Source organism: Strigops habroptila, chromosome 2 (genome assembly GCF_004027225.2).
Source record: "Strigops habroptila isolate Jane chromosome 2, bStrHab1.2.pri, whole genome shotgun sequence".
Lineage (NCBI taxonomy): Eukaryota > Metazoa > Chordata > Aves > Psittaciformes > Psittacidae > Strigops > Strigops habroptila.
The window spans coordinates 60228137-60247818 of NC_044278.2; the positions used below are offsets into that span (position 1 = coordinate 60228137).

The window sequence follows — 19682 nt, forward strand, 5'->3', positions numbered from 1 at the left end:
GTTTCTCATGTATTTATATACCTATGTATACATACAGTTTCATGAGGAGCAGAAGCATGATTATTTTCGTGACTTTGTGTTCATGGCTGAATTATGCTCTGCCATATAGTGCACAAGCTTCAACTGAAACTTATCTTGTGGCTGAGGCACTTGTAAGGGCTCTCTTAAATATATTCACTAGAATCTATCACTTTCATTGGAAAACTTCTCTAGTTTTCCTCTCAGTGGGAACCTTAATATAATCTCTTTTTCTACCAAACCACATGTTTTTTTTTTTTTTTCCAGAAAACTTGCAGGAATTTAAGTTTGCATCTTTTATCCCTCTGTCAGGATTTGGTTGAAATTGGTCAACAGGTTCAAAAGCTGCAGCATAAAGCTTGGGCAGGTACAAATATCAGCAATCGCAGAAACAAAAAAGGATGCATTTGTTTCTGGTACACTTTATAGCTCTCTAAAGAAATCTTTATCTTAGTTGACATAGATGTCTTAGAATCTTTTTTAGCTGTGTTTTCCACATATAGTTCTGATTCTTTACCTATATAAGATATTCTTACATTGCAGACAATTAGGGACTTTTTTTCCTATCTGCTACTAGAGTGTGTCTTGCTAAAAAATACAGAAGAGCAGTATATCAGATAACACCTTCACTCCCTAAATCCATAAATCTGGGTTGAAAAGTTCAGCCTGATTAATTCCTGAATACTTTGTCCAAGATTTGTTGAAGCTGGTCCAAGTTTTTAAATTCTTGCATATCAACACATGGAAATATCTTCTCAGGGGATTAGAAAGAGACTTTAAAACAAAAGCGCATTCTGGAATGGGGCAGGAATATTTTGCTTTTTCAGGTCAGGCCAGCTGTATCTCTCCTCTAATCTGAATATTTATGAGCTGTAGGAAAGCTGGCAGTTTTATACCCTCTTACATTTTATTGCCGGTTCCCTGTCATGATGGTGAACCTTTATAAGGTTTCTGAAAGGGGCTTTCCTACTGATTTGCCAGTAGGGTGGGATAGATCAATTTGGAAGATAAAAGACATTTATTTTTCCTAATCTGAGTAAGCACGTATTTTATACCTCTGAACTAGTGATAGAGCGGTAGTTTGAGTAAGAAGGACTAATTGGTGCTTCTAGAGATACAGATCAGCAGTGTAGGAAATAAAACGTCAGACCTCCTCATACCAGTCAAAAATCCCATGGCCATGCAATGCAAATTTCGGTTCTAATGCAAACTCACCCTTGTCAGTGAAACTCTCAGCCAATTTCGAACAGGTCAATTTTGTGCAAGGAGGATGTATATTGGATGAAGTCTGTCTGTAGCAGCCCAACAGACACTTCACTGGATGGCTCAAATATCACATGTCTTCATTCAGCCAGAGTAAAACTGTCATGAACTCTGGTTGTTTTGGTTAATTTAAAAGAAATGCAGGTGGTCGCACCTTATATGTACCAGGTAGGTGCTTCCATGTGGTGCAGGAGTGCATAGCTCGATCAAGCGAGGCCTTTTCTCTGTCCTTTCCAATCTTTAGTTATACTCCACTGTATTTAGATGAATAATTATTCTGTGTTCTGACTTATTGCTTGGGTCAACATTAGCCAGATTTTGGTCATCCATGAGTTGGCAAATTTTCTTAAATGTGTCTTGTCTTTTGACGACAACTGAACTGTGGTCACTGCAAAGCCAGCAGTGAGCTGGCTCTGACCCAAAGGTCGGCAAAACCAGTTTCTGCCACCTTTCCAGATCCCAGCTGGCCCCAGGGACAGTTGGAGTCTGCTAATGAGTTAGAGATATATTCTAAGATCACATCATCCTGTATCTTACTGGAAGAAAGGGGTGTTCTTCCTTAACATGCCTGCTAAAGAAAGGTTTGCCATGTGAAGTGGTGAAAAGCAGATACAGGGGTTCAGAAAGCTTGCTTTCCAACCAAAAGAAATCCCAAGGTAGCTGTTAAGCTGGATCTTTCCAGCATCATGACTCAGAGCTACATATCAAGGCTACTCTGTCAGGATTTCTGTAATAAGACACAAGTCTGGCATACCTTGCAGTCAGCACCAATAGGTTTTTTGCATTCCTCGCAGGTATTGGAATAAAGGTTTTCATAGCATTTCACGCAGTAGGGACTGTCCTCCTTCAGGATGTACTTCTTACCAAACAGGGACTCTTTGCAGTAGTGACAGTCAAAGCGTTCAGTCATGTTGGTGTCTGGAGTCCAGCTATCCTACCACAAAGACAGAAATAGGCACAGGTAAGACTGAGATACCCTTGACCCAATCCCCCAGTAAAGGTGTATTGATTCTAGTTTATCACAATGTACCCCAATTTTAAGTAATCTTTCAGTCATATAAATGAGCACAATAGGAAGAAACTGGACTATAAATTTTGCAGTGCTGGGTAATGACAATAGTCCATCTACTTTAGCCATCCAGTGAACTTGTCTTTGACCAGAGCTAGCGTTAGAGGTGAGAGAGGAGTAAAGCCTGAGTTTGAAGCATTCATGTGGGATTTGTGAACGGGATTTGACCAATAGGTCCAAAACAAGAAGTCGTTTCTGTAGGGGATGGAGGGAACCAAGTACATTAAGAGGATGAGCCAGCTAATCTTCAGAAGGAGCAACATCTCCTCCATAAGGCAAGAAAAAGGTTTGCATTGCTGATAGACTTTAGTCATGCACAGGCTGTTAGGCACCACTGTTAGGTGCTCCTGCCCCTTCCTTCTCTACATTCTCAGTGAGCCAATGTCTGGCAATCATTGCCCTGCAGTGAGACACCAACCCTCTAGCTCTGCTCATGCATGGGACTATGGGGTAGTGATTGTATATCTGATTCTTCCTTGATGCAGTTGAATGAGTTATCCAACAGATGTGGCATACTGGGACACAAATGGGAGCTAGCTGCCCTTGTTCAGACAAATACCAAACAATGATTGTTGACAAGCAGCAGAACCTGCAAATGATTTATCAGCTTGTCTGAATTAGGGACAATTGCTGTTTGCTCCTCAGGTCTTGTTATATCTCCAGCATTTTCTGGATGCGCACGCAAGCAATGATGACACAAATGCCTTTGATTACTTGCCTGAATGCTCATTATTGCCTGGGACAAGTTATTTTGGGTTTCATTGGAGTCATCAGCTTCTTTCTTAACCTGAGTCTTGCAGCATGTGTTGCACCTGAAATCTGCTTGGAGGTTACAGCTGGAGCAGGGCATAGCTGCCTACTTAGGCAGGGAAATTTCCCAGGCGGAAAGCACATTCCACCTGGACTGCATGATCTTCACTGCATGCCAGGACTCATCTCCTCTTTAAGCCCCATTTGGTCTATAAAGCCTAAAATGTTTTGAGTACTAATGGCTTAAGAGTCTACCTCTTTCATGCGCAAGTGACATTTACAGCAGCTGCGGTCCTTTTGCCAATTTCAGCTCTTGGTTTTAAACAGAAAGCTGTTACTTGCTTAGTGTTCTTGGCACAGGTTGCTCAATTCTGGAGTTTGTCCTCTCCTTCTGGCAGTGGAAATCACCCTTAGGGCATTCTGAAATCCTGAGTTCTCCTCCAGGATTTCAGTTTTTATTATTATCTTTTATTCCTCATTGCTGGGGTTTGATTAAGGTTTTAGGGCAGTTTGAATGGGCAAAGTTTGTTTTAATGGCTAGAAAGCTTTTTTTCTTTTTAATGCGCAACTGCTGAATTGTATAGTGACTAGCACAGACTAAGGGGTGAGTGCTTTTAGCACGTAGAAGTAGCTAAGTGATGGCTCAGCTGCTGGGAAGTCTTTTGAACTCCAAGTAACTACTAATGAAGAAAGAGAGAGAAATTACTAAGCTCCAAAATGTGCTTGGAAGAAAAATCCTGGCAGCTGGTTATCAGTGCTACTGGCAACCCAGGAGTAACAGTCCAGCTGCTTTGACCCTAGAAATGCTCTGGGAACTAATTAACTTTCTTATCCCAAAGGGGAGCTAGGAGGCTGTTAGGTGCTCTTGGTCCTTAAGGAGTAGGGAGGATCACAGGGGGTGGCAACTAAAAGACAGAAAGTAAGAAGACTTATGCTGGAAAGAGAAGTGCAATGACTACCCAAAGTTCCATTCTAGCCTTTCTCCAACAGCAGCAGCTAGCAATGAAAGTATAAGGGAGGAGAACAAGGCCGGTATAGAGTGATCTTTCCTTAATAACTGCTTCCAGCAAGTTAGTCTCCTCTTGAAGCAGAGGTGTCACCTGTGCCACAACATTTAAAAAGGTGATGGTGAATTTATTTTCCCCTCAGATTTGGGTCTGTTTACATGCCCAACCTACATAACACATTTACACTTTCCTATGAAAGAACTAGAGAGGACCTAATTTCCTTCAAGGAGTAATTTAAGCAAAATTAATGGAATTAGACCAGTATAAACTGGAGCTGAGAGGAGTGATAGCTTTGCCTGAATAGTCCGTATTTAAGGCAAATCTATACTTTTTGCCAGACTTTATTAGATACTTTTTCCAAATGATAGGATTTGGTTATATAGTTAATGTACATTATTACTAAGCTAAAGTGTGAGCAGGAACCATTTATGAACTTGCATTTTTCACCTTTTTCAGAATTAGTTCTTTCTATCCCTGAATTAAAAGTAGATGTGTGATCCCAAAGGGAGAAAAATTTCTCTGCAGTCACGATGTGCAAAAGCAAAATCACAGACTGCGATTCCTTTACAGGTTTATACCATCTCTGTCCTTCATCCAAAGCTGCTAAACCTAAAATATAGAAGTGCTTTGTGACTGGAAGAGGGACTATTTCCTTGGAGGTGGATGTTCCTGTCTCTTGGTCACAGGAGGTTTCTTAGTGAGTGCTGTATGATTTTCTGAGTGCTTTTCAGGGGAGCAGAGACAAGCATTATTTAATAAATCCATTTAGGAATTTATTTAATATTAAAAATTTTATGCAATAATCATTTAATAGTCTCTGCCTTTATTCTAGAAAATACCTGGGACTTGCCTCCTTATGCTGAAAGGGATCTCATTTTGTTAAATGTGCTCTAAGATTATCACAGGGGATTGTCCCCCTCACCCCAAGCAGGGAGATGCAGGCCTGATTCCTATGTCCCAAACAGATTTAGGGGTGAACTTTGCTATATGAGGACACTGCAGGGGCATCACTGAATGGGGTTTGAAGCACAGCTCCAGAGATCTGGGAAATCAAAAGACAAGAAAGGAAAATTTCAAAGACCTGCATGTTGGTTTTAGCTGAACAAATCATTTATTGGATCTGGCACCACTCTCAGATCCAATATCTCTTCAAGTTAGGAATTCAAGTTCATGTGGTTTCATTCAGAAAGCTGTAATTCAGGGTGAAGCATCCCAGATTCCAGGCTGTTTAGATCTGGACCTTGGATTGGATTTTATGATCTACTATGTGGTATTTTGAGGCTATTTGACAATTTTTTTCTTCTCTGGAAAGAATTCAATGTAAAGTAATTATGGGGCCTATCTACTGAAAAATCATCAGGAATGTCAAACAAGTTGGTTCACTTGTCTTACAAACAAGAAATGTGAAGTCATCCTAAGCAATGTTTTTGCCTGTCACTTTGTACATGTCTGTTGGTTCCTGTCATATAAAAAAACTGTGCTTAGCTTAGTGCAGGCTTTATGCACTGCTTTGGGCTTTAAGGAAAAACCACAAAAGACGTGCACAGTTGTGGAGGGACACAAATTGCAATTCATCCTCCTCCCATTGATCTATTTCTTCCTCATGTGTTTGATACCTGTTGACTGTAAAGCTTTGTGGGCCAGAGGCTCATCTTTATAACGCTTCTTTGCAGTACAACAAGATCTTTAGATTTTATTATAATAAAAGTAGTCATTCTATACTTGTGCTTTTTTTTCAGACCTCACGAAGGAGAAACTGATTTTTCTGCATGCAGTCTCCCTCCTACAATATTAGACATAACAAGTACATCTCCAAAATGAAAAGAGCTTTTCATTGCATGCCTAGGAGAGAAGTTATAGCTTATGCCAAATGTTAGCACTACCCACATTGTGTCTCCCAGGAAGTAAGAATTGGCATGAAAATTGCCAAGAAGTTAGTAGGCTGACTTAAAAATCATGCTGCTTTCATCTTCTCCCTCTTTTTGCTCAGTTTCATTTTACTAGCAGTAATTGCTACAGTTAACATATCACCTCATAAACATTAGGGATCATAATGTCATTAAGAAATCACCCAGTGTTCTCCCATCGCATGAAACTACTGACTATTGGAAAAGGGGACTAGCTGGACCAGACCTTCCCTGCTTTTTCAACCATGTCTGCAAGCCTAGTAAAAGGTGTTCTGTCCATCTCTTATTTGAACCACTCATAGTGGGTGTTGAACACTGAGAAGTACAGACACACATGCACAAGAGAGAGAAAGAAGCCAAGGGAAACTGTCTAAATAATGTCAGAGTTGTTTGATTTATATCTGATCTCTTTTTGTAACAGTATCTGGAGCCCTGGAATTAAGCCCCTGTAGACGTCAAAGGAGGACTTGCTATTGACCTCAGTTAGATCAACAGGGATGGGGATCTACTTGTGCCCCTGGAGCAGGATGTTCTGTTAGCCACGTGTGCAGGAAATAGAAGTTCTTCGGAGACACCCTTCTTCTTCCAAGATGTACACACATTTCTCCCACCTGACTTGCTTCCCAGAAGAACTGTGAACATGGAGAATTTTCTATCTGTTTATTTTCCTTCCCCTGAGAAAGGAAGATTTGTGTCTGGCATCTCCAGTGACATAAGCCATGTGGGTCTAGAGCATTTGGAAACAATTTATGTTAATGTTCCAAAGGCTAAAATGCAAAGATTTATTTGCAACTCTGAACTAGAAGTTCAAACTATGCTGGTCTTTCTGGCAAGAGGTGATTGTTTTCCTGTAACTCTTGCAGCTACTGCCACATTCACTATCTATCATTTCGTTGCAGCAACTGCAAGCCACTGTTTTAAGAGATAATGATTTTTCAAACCAGGCTATAATGCCATGCAAGGGGATGGGGAAGAAAGCTAATTTTACTTCATTTTAATTTACTTTAGGAAAATAAGAAATTACTAGTTGTCATAGCACTGACAAAAGGGGGGTGGAAAAAAGCTGCATACAGTCAGAATCCACCCGAACTTCAGTGTGTGGAAGTTAGCTGGTGTAGGTGCACACCACGGACAGCCAAGCAGTCCTGTGTGTTTAGATTTACTAAAACACATTAAGGGGTGGTGTCCCCTTTCTTCAGCTGTCCAGGTGTCGCTTATGCTCTTCTTCATGGATTGAGCACTTGTGGACGCTGTTGTGACAGAGCAGAGGGAGAGCAAAGGGAACCTGAGTCCTTGGAGGTCTTGCTGGCTGTAGGGCAGGTGTTGTCTCTTTGACTTCCTTGGATCCCTGACCCTTCAGCAGCAGGCTCCTGGTCATAGGGAGCCAAGCCAGCTGATGCAGAACAGCCCAGTCTCCTTCCCTGGCCAGAGAAGGACATTCACTTCCTTACATTAAAGATGGCCAGTACAAAAGCTAGTCAGGTGCTGAGCGGCAAGTGATGCACAGATCATCCTGCAGGAAGCCCAGCCAGCCATTCTTCCCTTCCATAGCCCCTATGTCCCTGCTAGTGGCTACTGGGGTACTGCTGCATGAAGGTGCATTCCTTGAGTAAAAAGAGGACAAGGAGAATACATCTGCAAGGAGAATACATCTGCAAGGTTATTGAGACACCAAAGCTTATTACTATCAGTGTTGTTCATACCAGCATCTTTGTGCAGGTCCTTAAAAAGGGGGAGACATGATTACTGCAGGGAGCAAGTTGTGTAACCCTGTATCCCTTGGTCTAGGGTTTATGTTAATCTTGTAAATGAGACAGGGATGCTTAGACAAATATGGCTGCACTCCTCATTTAAATTTTTAAGCTGAGAAGAAAGTAGAAGCCTTTCTCTTTTGCTGCTGCTATGGAAGAACACCCCTGTAGTAAGCCCATCAACAGAATTTGGCACCCTGTTTTCAAGAAATCAAGGCCCTTAGAATAGGTCATTGCTCTCCCAGGACAGCCCTGTTTACAAGCCCAGACTGCTTTACCAGTGTCAACATCAAGGTTAAGGTATTAGAAGTACCTAATTACAGAGGTATTCACTGCTGCTTCTGAAGGTTTTAAGCTCAGAGCCCCAGCAAAAGCCAGGAAAACTTGGTTTGATATTTGAACTTAACAGTAGTAATAAAACCCAATAAATATCAAACTGAAGTAAAGAAACCTCTTCCTAAATATTCCTCTCAGGCCTCTCTATATGCATGTTAAATATTAAAAACTATTTTAAAATATTTAGGTTTTAATGGACTTTTTACCTTAAAACATTCTTCAGAATCATGGTTAGGTTTTTCTAGCCACTCAGCCTCCTTGTGTATGGCTGGCTTATTTTGCCTATGGTGCAACGTTCCAGTGTCTCTTTTTAAGGACTTTAGAGCAACTTTCTGAGCAAGCGGACTGCATTAGCATGTGCAGGTAACCAAAGCATTCCTGGTTCCTGTCTGGATTGCAGTCAGCTTATCATAAATCGGAAAGTGGATAGTCTGCTATTTAAGATTGTTTTCCTTAACATACTATTAATAAAAAAAGACAAACAGAAAATGTTTCTTGTGTGGTGAGGTTCCTCATGTGCCTGGCTAAAGTAATCTCAGTGATAGTAGTGAAGAAGGAGTACTCTAGTTGTAGTTTCTGTGTGGTTTGTTGTGTTTGGCAGTGAATAAAGATCTGCTCCAGTTTAGAGGCACTCCAGCAGTGGTGGTGCAATCACCAGTGGTAGTAACTACAGATGCCACAGAAGAACTGAGCACTGACACTTTGGAAGTGTACCCCACGCAACTTACACTATGATGATCTGAGATTGATATCGAAATGAATGGAGGATGTATGGTCTTACCAACATTCCTGCATACATTTCAATTACAAAAGGACCCTATTGAAATAACATGGAGCATGAATCATAAATCTACCATAGCAAGAAAAAGCACAGTCCAAGTGGAAAGGCTTGCTCTTGTTTTCTATTTTAAAGCCTTTTGAATGTGCTGCCTTCCTTTTTTCCCTTGCAGAATAAGCAAAGGCTTATTCAAAGAGAAAGATCAAATACTTGATAGTACTTAAGAATAGAAATTTGTATTTCCAATAAAAGCATCTAAGCAGATAACAGAAAATGATACAGGAGAAAGATAGTATAGCATTAATAAAACATTATCTCTGGCACTGCCCTACAGAAATAATGTATAAGCTAAATGACTAGACTCTAAACCCCACCGGAGGTTTGTTTTTCCAAGAAAGGGATTGCTTTCTCTTATTGACAGGGAATTTCTCTGGTAATTAGGGTCTAATTTCTCTGTTAATCTCAGAGGCCACGTGTTGCCATGCAGTGACATTTCTGTCTTCTCCTATATTTTTGAAATCCTGTGTACTACTATCCAGGGCACAAAACCAGAACAGTATCCCAAATACTCTCTTTCCTTCTTTCTAGAAAGGATAGAAGCAAAACTGGGAGGACCTTATGGAGGAAGAATACTTTGTTATTTGTCCTGGCCTCTAACAGAGCAACTCTGGGTCTTTCTGTCTGGTTCTGTTTACAGAGGCAAGACCACAAAGCCAGCTTCTGTCTAAGATAATTGGCATGTGTGGTGACTTGGTGGACCAGTTAACGTATGTCTTTCAGCTGCCGTATAAAACTGCTGTAGCAGTGAATGCTTCAGGGCTGTGAGGCATCCACACTTCTTTGCTCAGCTACTGTGCTGTTGGCTTTCCAAAGCATGACAAAGGTGGTTAGGTAAACCTTAGAGGTACCTGTTCAACTGGGCACATCTTAACAAAATGGATCATGGGTGAAAACTGTTTGATCCAGTTTGTTTGCTGGGGTTTGGGGCTGGCAGGTGGACACAAAGAGATCAGCTGCTAACGTTGGCTTGAATACCTCTGGTACGTGAGAGATGCAGGAACAAGCACAGAGAGCCTGGGGACATGGACATACACAGCCAATCCACTTGTGGGTGAGATCCTTTCCAACTGAAGAAGGAAGATGTTGGGTCCACCATGGAGAGATGTATGGCATAGTATGGGCAGAGGAGCAAATTCATCAGCAGTAGGATCCTGATCTCTTAAGATACTTTTGGACTAAATGTCGAGAATGCTTCAGAGCAATGACAAAATAGAGCTAGGTAAAGTCTTACAGGTATTTTATTGTTTTATTCAACTTGCTACTTTTATTATGAAAGATGAAGTAAAGAGTGTGGGGTTTTGCGCCTTTGTGCCTGTGCTTGCCAAGGGTCTAAAACTACCTCCTACCACCAAAAGCGCAACCTTAGGCCTTGCTCTGCTTTGGTTGATATATATGCAACTTTAAAGATGAAAGTTTGCTGTGAAAGGGAGAGGTGAATACTCTTACGTCATTGTCATGGTCACTTACATTCCTCTTACAGCATATTGCTGTATGTACAATAGCCATTTAGCATCCTAGTTAGTATTATCCAATATAATATAGAAGGCTGTGTGAAAAGTATCCAAATTAGGACTGTAACTTTTAACCTGGCATGAGCATTTTGATGTTCAGGCTTAAAAAAATGCCTCTAGTGTTTTTTAATCAAAGTCTCTTTCTATATATATAGCTAATTAGTATTGTTGGAATGTTAATGCTTCATTGGCTGTCAATGTAACCAAGATTTATTTCCATGAAACCTGCCATTACCCTGTCATTCCACAGCCTCACTTGGGGTGAATCTGCATCACAAATAACTGTGCATATGTAAATGAAAAATTAAAATTACACAATTAGAATTAATCAGTCTAAAAATGCAAATTATGAGATCCCCAATCTCTGAAGCAGAGATTCCCAAGTGGGGGAAGGAGACTGCCTACGATGCTACACCATCCAGAGTTTCTCTGAAGATGCTCAGGATCAATTTATTCATCAGAGAAACATGAATGAGCCTCAGACCTGCATGTAGCTAGCCTGTGGGGACCACATAAGAGTGGCAGCATGCTGGTCATCCACAACAGGCGTTACTTCGGTTTTCAGCCTGATTTTCATGGAGAAGCAGCCATTTCTTCTGGATGATATTGTTAACATTTATGTGATCCTTCCTTAATTCTGAATGACCTCTGCGAGGCAAGGCAAGGAGATGAGGATGACAGCAGGTAAGGCATTGCTTGGCTCTCGGGCTCAGGGCTCAGTGCTCTGGGGAGCTGAGCCAGGAGACACTCATGTGAATATAGGTCTTTTCAGCTCTCCTTATCCCTTTCTTTTGGAACAAAACCTTGAATTTGCAGTGCAAGGCAGAAAAGACTGTCACCAGCCCTCACAATTGCAGGAGTTGTACCTTGTGACCAACTTTTTTTGTTTCTTTGGCTCCTGAAGTTTAAAGCAAGATGCGATCCTGGAGGACTGTGCTCTGTGTGATTGAAGGAGCCGTCTGATTTTTTTCTAATACAAAGTGTGGCAGCTGGGGGTGCTGATGCCTTGATGGACAGGAAAGATGTGACTTCAGGGAAAGGGCTTCTCTAGACTTCCTTAAGAAACTGTATAATTGTAGGTAGGAAATAAGGCCCTACCTGTTCCCAAGTACTTCATTTGGGAGTCACCATTACATGCTCTTCATGGCAGGAGCTTCGCATACACAAACAATATCAGACACAGTATAGCCACTGCTATGTGGTAACAGTGATCTCACAAAGATTAGTAATATTTTGCTATAAGTCTCAACCACCTGAAAGTGACTACTTAGTGCTTGCATGTGTAGTGCTGCTGATTCCCATGGGAGCACTACACAACAGAAAGGTGTTAACCAAAAATTAGTATATTCTACCTCAGAAGTTTAGTCTTGGGATCTCACAAGCTTTCTCAAAACACCTCAAGAACTGGTCCATCTCCCAGCCTCAGACCTACTACTCAGATGAAGATGTCAGGTGGCAACCCCAGGTAACTACCACAAATATGATTTTTCAGCAATAGCGGTTTGTGTCCTTATGGCTGCATCGCTCACCTCAACCATGTGTTGGCTCGGAAGCCAAAGATCATCGTCTATGTTACAGCTAGGGTAAAAGATAGTTTTACTGGTACTCTGCTCAGATTCTGGATACAGTAGAGACCCTATGGTAGTGTTAGGAACTGAGCTTTTGACAATTATAGTACCTCATATCCTTTTTTGTTTTTATTATCTCCGAATGTGGTCAAGAATATACACATGCTATATTGATGGAGCAGACTTTAGAGTGCACCGTTTCCCAGCTACATGTACAGGAGCAGAAACCAGACTGAAATTTTTATAAAGTTTAAAAAATAGACTTTTTTTTTTCTGCCTTCCAAATCCAGATGCCTGAAGCAATCATTTTCAGTTTACCATCTGGCTGATAAAAAGCACAGAAGATTTTAGCCAAAAAGCAGGGAATCTCATAGGGTTCATAGCAGAAACTGAATGGCAATCTCAGTTACAGCATTCCTTCACACTCAAATGCATGTGAGTAACACACAACCTTCTGGTGGTCCCTTCTAGGACAATTCCTATGTAGGACATCATACAAATATGTATAGGCAACAGTAAATGTTATAGCTATTGACTATGGCAATCTCAATGTCAATCAGCAATCTTAGTTAACATATCTAAATAGGAGTCAGGGGAGTAACAATAACAGACTGACTGCTGCTGGTATATAGATTTTATAAGGTTTGCTTTCTTGTTACTATGCGTGTGTCCCTGTACACAGCAAAGATGACACATGCAGGTGAACTAAATAGAAGCTGTATGCCTTTAGGGAAGTAGAAAGTTTAGAACAGCCATTAATGCAGACAATGAAAGTTAGAATTTACTTTATTATGTACACAGAGAAATCCATGTTAGACAGCATACATTAAGGACCTGGGTTATTGTGGCTGCACACACATGCATGCAGAGAGAAGCCTGAAAAGAAGGAATTCGGAGCTATTAATCGGGAATTGCATTCTAATTTATTCTCTCCACGTAAAAAGAAGAAATGGGATGCTGATGCCTCCCCATTTTTCCCTTACACAATCTGTTCACAGTGTTTGCCTGCAAAGAGGAAAAGCTACCTTTGTTTCATGTGCATCTGCTCTTGCTACAGCGTAAAAACGCTCCTTTGTTGAGCTTGGCAGCAGGAGTGTGCACAGAGGTAGGTGTAAGGGATCTAAGACCCTGGCTCCTACTTTTCATCACCTCCCCAGTGGAGTACACATGCAGCACAATACAGTCATTAGAAACAGTTGCACATGAAATGACCCAGCACCTAATCAGCTCACTGATGTGTCACTTTATGGCTGGACATGCAGCAGTAATTGTGCTGATAGGAAATTTGTCGTTTTCTCCTCTTCACACTCCTCACTCAGGGTGTGCTCAGGAGAAAGGGGGACCGGTAATCTCTGTCCACACATCCTTACCCGACAACCCACTGGGGCATTCATTTAACAACCCTCTCCTCCTCTCCGCACCCTTTGTTTAAAGCGACACCTTCACGGGTATATTCCATGGGGAGGGAGGGAGGAAAGGGAAAGAAAAGGGTTATTTACTTACAGAGCAGTAGCGGGCAGCTAATGTCACCTCCTGGCCTGGGGACAGGGGGTCACGTCCATGAACAGATGTGTGAAGAGCGCACTGGCCTGCTTGCGGAGGAGAGCCGTGCAGCTCGCCGGGGCTCTGCACTGCCTGCCAAGAGCGGTGCTCTTCCGATCCCAGCGCTCCGCAGCCGGCGTTGTGTGGAAGGAGGCTGCTGCCTTCCCCTGCCCGGCAAAACCCCTCTCTATCATTTTACCATATAAGGAGACAAAAGCCTCGGAGACACTCATTCTTTGGGGCTCTCTGCAGCTGGCGTTCGACACTTTCTCTATTCCAAAGGGTGTCGATGCTTCCCCCTCCTAAACATCTTGTCTGTCTTGGCCCCCATCCTAAAATAAAGCTCCCCCTCCCTCCTTTCCTTCAGCCTTTGTTTCTCTAAACCCCTGATGCTTATTAATCACATAGCTTGGCTGAATCCGAGGGACTGCGCTTTACAGAAGGATTTACAGCAGCTCACACCCAAACGTTTGTAAGGCTCTTCACCTGGCTGAGAGGATAAAGTATTTGGTTAAAACTGGTATGAGACTTTATTTGCTTTGGCTGCTTTGCCTGCTGCAACTTAGCACCTTGCCCAGAGAAGAGTGAAACAAGCTGTCTCTCTTCTCCTTCGTGGAGAGGTGCACATTTTGACGAGGCGCAAGTGTGCAGGTGTTTCTTTACAAGGTTCAGAGACCACTCTTGTTTCTCCCCACCCTTCTTTCTTTCCAAGTTCCTCCATAGTGAGGAGGAAAAAGGAGCAGGGGAAATTAATGAAACTAAAAAAACCCTTGTGTAAGAGAAAGCCAAAGGAACAGATTGTCTCAGCACATGCTCAGGACCCAGCGGAGAGCCCTGTCAGTGGGCACATGGAAAGGAAAGGGGCAACCATTAATCCTCCTATAACCAGGAACTGATTTTTCTGCTACAAAATCCAATTTCATCTATCATCCACTCTAGCAGAAACACATTCTGTTAATCAAAACCGTGAGAGTCCTGGGAAACCTCCCAGAATGAAGAATTTGGATCAGAATCACATGAGAGATGGCTGTTGTCTGCCATTTGAGGGATATGGTGGGGAAGCATTTCAGGGTAATACTTTAGTATTTACTTGTTCTTGCCAAAGGAAGGTGCTTTAATACGAATGCTTTCAACCTTAGCAGGAACATGTAGGATAAATATGTAAAGCCCATTGGCCCAAGATGGTGTTGCTGTTGTTTCGCATCCAGATGATGCAAGGCAGTCCAATGTCCTTTTGTGTTGGACACTGGGTTCTGGCACGTGTCTGGGTGGTGGTGCAGGTGTGCATATGGATTAGCTAAGGCTTTCTCCTGCAAAGTGAACTTATCCCAGAAACCTGATCTGTAATTAACTGTCCTCTTGTGTATCCAAATGGTAGTCAGATTTGGAATGGGGATGAGATGTGCTAGTCACAGTGCTACTCCAAATCTACAAAAGCACAGACAGAATGAAATGGCAGGGAAGGGCCATTCCTAGTTCTTCCATCATAAGTAAAACCTCTCATCTTTAGATGAGAGTTATTTCAGTAACCAGCAATACCCATGGGTTGGTCTGTCTGTTGCTGCAGCCTTTGCAGTTGTGTTTTCAAAACACAGGCATTGTTCCCTGGAGGACCAACCATGGATGTGTGGGATTACGGAGTATGATTCTATGGCAATTAAAGCTTATTTAAATCAAAGCTGCTGCACTCCCTAGCCACGCATCCCTGGCTCTTCCCTTGCATTTTTAGTGGCACTGGAAAATGAGTTAAACCACACAGTGAGCAATTTTCAGTGAGCCCTTGAGGTACATGGAACTGCACCTATGTCTTGGGATAGCTGGTGCTTGAGTTTCCAGCCCTATCACTGGCTTGCTGGATGCCCTTGGGCAAGATATTGCATCTTTCTGTTCTTTAGTTTCACTGCCTGTAAATATAAGGCTCAGGACAGCCAAACTTTTGTATGAGTTGTTAGCAAATTTACAAAGGACTAGTTAGAGTGTAAAAATAATAATGTTTCTTTCTTTTAAACTATTGCCCAATGACAACAATAATCATTAATTTCCATCTTAGTTACAGTTCTTAGCTCAGACCCGATTTAGAAGTGCATGTAAAGAAGAAAAATAAGCCCTGAAGGTGATTAGATTTGGGCTATTTGAGCCAGTTTATTTCCAAACCTTTCTAAAATGAATTAAATATTCCAAATGTGTTATTTGATTTTTTCAATTTCCATGATATTTTTATTTCCCTATCTGTCCCTTGACAGCCACTGCAGCAACTCTCCCAGAGATTTGTTGATGTGACCTGCTGGAATACAAGTGTTTTCCACAATTACAAGTTAAAATATGTATTGGATCTAGCTGAAATGGTTTAGTTTAACGGTGGCAGGTCACGGGTTGACTTTGGGAAGATAAGATCATTTTTCTGGTTTAATCCAACATCTCTGACTCCTTGAAGGCAGAACAGCCTCTGACAATTTAAAACTCAATGATCTGTGGGGTCACTGTGGGACTTGATGCTTAGCAGCCACATCAAGACTGCATGGAGCTGTGAAAGGGATGAGGGAGTTACCAGGCAGCTCCTTCCCTCATCCCATGATGTGGTATATGCATGCCATCAAACACTACTAAGGAAGGCAGAGGAAACCTCTGAACTCTTATCCTCCTTTAGTAGGTCCACTCCTGCTTACTTCACCTTTTTATCTGACAAGTAAGTATTCATCAGTGACTGGCAAAACCCCACATACTCCCTTTCCCACCAGCATCAAATCTACTGGAGGTGGGTGGGAGAAAACTGTATTTCCTTAAACGTCAGGGAGATGGAGAGAAAGGGCAGGGGCTTTTTTTCACTGCTGGCAAATTTAATGTTTAAGTGACTCACATTTCTCCCCACACCCTCCTACTTCATTGGTTCTCATCTTCAAGGCTTCAGAGGAGACAAAACAAAGAAAACGGGACAATGTTTCCAACAGGGTGCCTAAATTTAAGGTTGAAAGTACAAGTACCATTCAGTGCCATTCTGTGACTTAGAAACGTATCCTATGGCTTATGCATCCCTCATATACGTAGCATTTACGTAGCATGTATTGTTTGCTCTTCAATGGCCTGTGTGCTTTAACAGGTTTAATTCTATGTGGAGAAGGCCGTACCTCACATATGGGAAACAAGACGGAAAACGTATCATTTTCATAGCAGGGCTTCTCAATGATTTTACTAATCCTTCAGAAATCTCACTTCAGCTACTGGGTTGATGCTGAAATAACTAACATTTCAGCACTTATCTCCTTTTCTGGCTGAAAAGAATGAACAAAGAAAATAGTGGAAAGAACTGTAAGTGGAATATTTTGATTTCCCCCAGTTTCAGTTACAGAGAAATTTAATGTCTCTGAGATGGTGCAAGGGAGGTGGAAAACTACACTTTTAGGGTTGAAAATGGCTAAGATACTGACTGATTCCTTCCACCACTATTTTATCCTGGAAACTGTTGAGTTACTTTATCAGAATTCATCAAATCCCTTTCTGATGCTGGAACCTGTGTAACACAAGCTTCCATTGAATATGAGAAAGTGCATTTAGGAGAACTACTATTTTTGGCACTACTGCTTAGGAAGTAGTACAGACTCATGCAGATGTTACATTTTAGTTCATTACACCTAAAATAACAGACAGGTAACATTAAATGTTCTTGAAATTTCATTCTTACAAGATGCTCTCAGGTAGTTTTCTTCAAGCAAAAGAGGAATATGCAAAGGGTAAAAAGATTTTTCTTAGTGTGTATTTTCTCTCCCCATTCAGTCTCCCAGTCACAAAGCTTTTTGCAATACTCTAATCTTCCTTTCTTCCCCTAGGTGACTAGATCCTCAAGCAGAAATACTCAACAAGCAGAAATAACAGAGCTTCTTAGATTCTGATAAAGGAATTACAGATACCTTTGGACAATCCATTAAAATCTCCACAGCCAAGGCAGATAGGGAACTTAACATGCAGTAAAAGTCTGTCAGCCTTGGGCTGATGTGAGACTTGTTTTTGGGAGGGTGTTTAGCCAAAATCAGTGTGAATGTTTGCTTTCTTAATGTGCTTGAATAGTTTCACATACAGTCTTAAACATTTCTTCAGTGAATTTAGAAAAAGGTGCCATGGCTCAGTAGCACTGGAGAACTTCTGGTTTGTATAGGAAAAGTTATCTTCAGAAGGATAATCAACTGCTAGGTAATAAGATTTATGATACTGACTCAAATTCAAGGGTGTTTCTGTGAGACTTGTTTGTTCTTATGTAACTAGGGATAGAGAGCTTGGTGGCACATCTTTGGAAGTGCTTTGGGATCCAGAGGTGATCTCTGACAAGAGGTGAGTGGTCTTTAGAAATGATGACTCTAAATGCTGATAGTGCGGAGGTCAATGCGGAGGAGCTGTTGCTTCTTTCCTTTCCTCTGGATTCAGCTTGACTGCAGTGGGGGCCCCGAGTGTGACAGATGGGAACAGGTTTTTGGGTTTCCTACCCCCGCATGTGGAAACTGGGATGTCAAATTACTACAGAGTTTGCAGTAATTGCTGGTCTTCTGAATTGGCAAATACTGCCCCTCAATTTAGGATTTACTCATTGTAGTATAATCATGATTTATTGTTCCCTGTTTCAGACACATGAAACAAGCACACTGCGATTGTTCCAAAAAGCTAATCACTCTGTGCTTCTGATAGTACAAGAGACATTCAATTCCATACAAAATAGCTCACATTCCCCACAGTGTTCCCAGCACGCTTCAGTGTTTTTAGTCAGTCTCCTTTCCAGAATCCTCTCCCTCCCACTGCTCATGGCTTCTCCTCCAAAAATTTGTGTCTGTGAATAATTTCTTTCTGCTTCCCTTAACTCTTTTTCTGCCTGCACCCCTGACATCTTTTATGACCCTCTAGAAATAGCCAACAGCAACATTTGTAACTGCCATTTCCCCTTATCAGGCAGCCAGAGGGCTTGGGAGCTTCTGAGCAAAGAGAGGTTTGTAAAACTGAGCAGTTGGCAGACACCTCAAGAACTTATCTAACTCATTCCCAAGCCAGGAGTGACAACATGTAACTCATTCCTGGCAGGTCTTTGTCTAGTTTGTCCTTAAAGGGTAACATCAGGACTCCACAACCTCCAAAGTCAAATGAACATAAGTTTTGTCAGTCCAACACAGATGTAAAAAGACAGAAAGGAAGAAAGTAGACATTCAGACTGGACTTTTCAGTCTAACATTCATGCATTGAAGGATGACTAATGTCAGGCAGAACCTGTAATTTGTAGGTATTTGGACCATGCCATAGCAATAGGAGAATCACTAAACAGAAGGGTTCTGACAACTCGTTATCCTATTCTTGGGGACTAAGAAGTGTCCTTGGGAAGAAAGTGAGGACAGTCTGTCGTAATACTTTCCCAGTCTCCAACAACTTTTGGCTCAGGGCCTTCTCAACCTCGAGGCAATATCATACTGAATATCACTTCTATGAACTCTCACAGTTCCCTCCTAAAGTTACATTTTTCCCTGTGTGCACCATTTTATGCTTATCTACATTCAGTTTAAGATGTTGTTCCAATGCCCACTCACCCTGTTGCCTAAGATCCTTCTGCTTCTCAGTCTTAGTAGAATTTCTGATGATAATCTCCTATTAATCTTCCTTTAATGTAATAGCTGCCTAATCATCTTTCAAATGATTTTATGCAATACATGCAAAGATCTTCCCTCTTACTCTGTGGCTGCATATGTGTTTTTAAGGATGTTTGGTGAAGGCCTTTGATGAATACATGAAAATGTACAAATAAGCAGATGCTATCAATCAAAGACCTCCTGTATCTGCATGCTTCCTATCATCTTACAGGAACCTGATGGATTAGTGAAGCATGATTTCTCTTTACAAAGCTGTATTGAATTTCTCCCAATGTATCGAATTTATCCACCTTCGCTACCCTGCATAGTAATTTCTACTAAATTTGTCAAACTTACCAGGGTCTAATTTCCCCAGTTTCTTTTGGAACCATATAAGAAGTCTGGCACCTTATCAGCTACTTTCAGGTGAACAGTTCTCAGCCTGTTTTAAATAAGAGGCCATGCACTATTATTATTTCGGCTAATTCATCTTTGAGTCCCTTTAGATCTGTTGGGTGAACATCA

At 41.6% G+C, this 19682-nt stretch overlaps 1 protein-coding gene across 2 annotated transcripts in view; it reads right to left on the minus strand.

The window, feature by feature from the left end:
• Window positions 1–13897, minus strand: part of FHL2 (four and a half LIM domains 2) — a 27679-nt gene extending 13782 nt beyond the window's left edge. Inside the window, exons 1-2 of one of the 2 annotated variants that reach the window (XM_030476255.1) lie at window positions 13522–13897; window positions 2036–2210 (exon numbers count right to left, since the gene is read on the minus strand). In XM_030476255.1, coding sequence (XP_030332115.1) covers window positions 2036–2191 — 156 coding nt within the window. In that variant the 5' untranslated portion in view covers window positions 2192–2210; window positions 13522–13897. Of the gene's footprint in view, window positions 1–2035; window positions 2216–13521 lie in introns of both variants that reach the window. The other variant, XM_030476254.2, reaches the window with a different exon arrangement.
• Between the last annotated feature and the right edge of the window lie 5785 nt (window positions 13898–19682).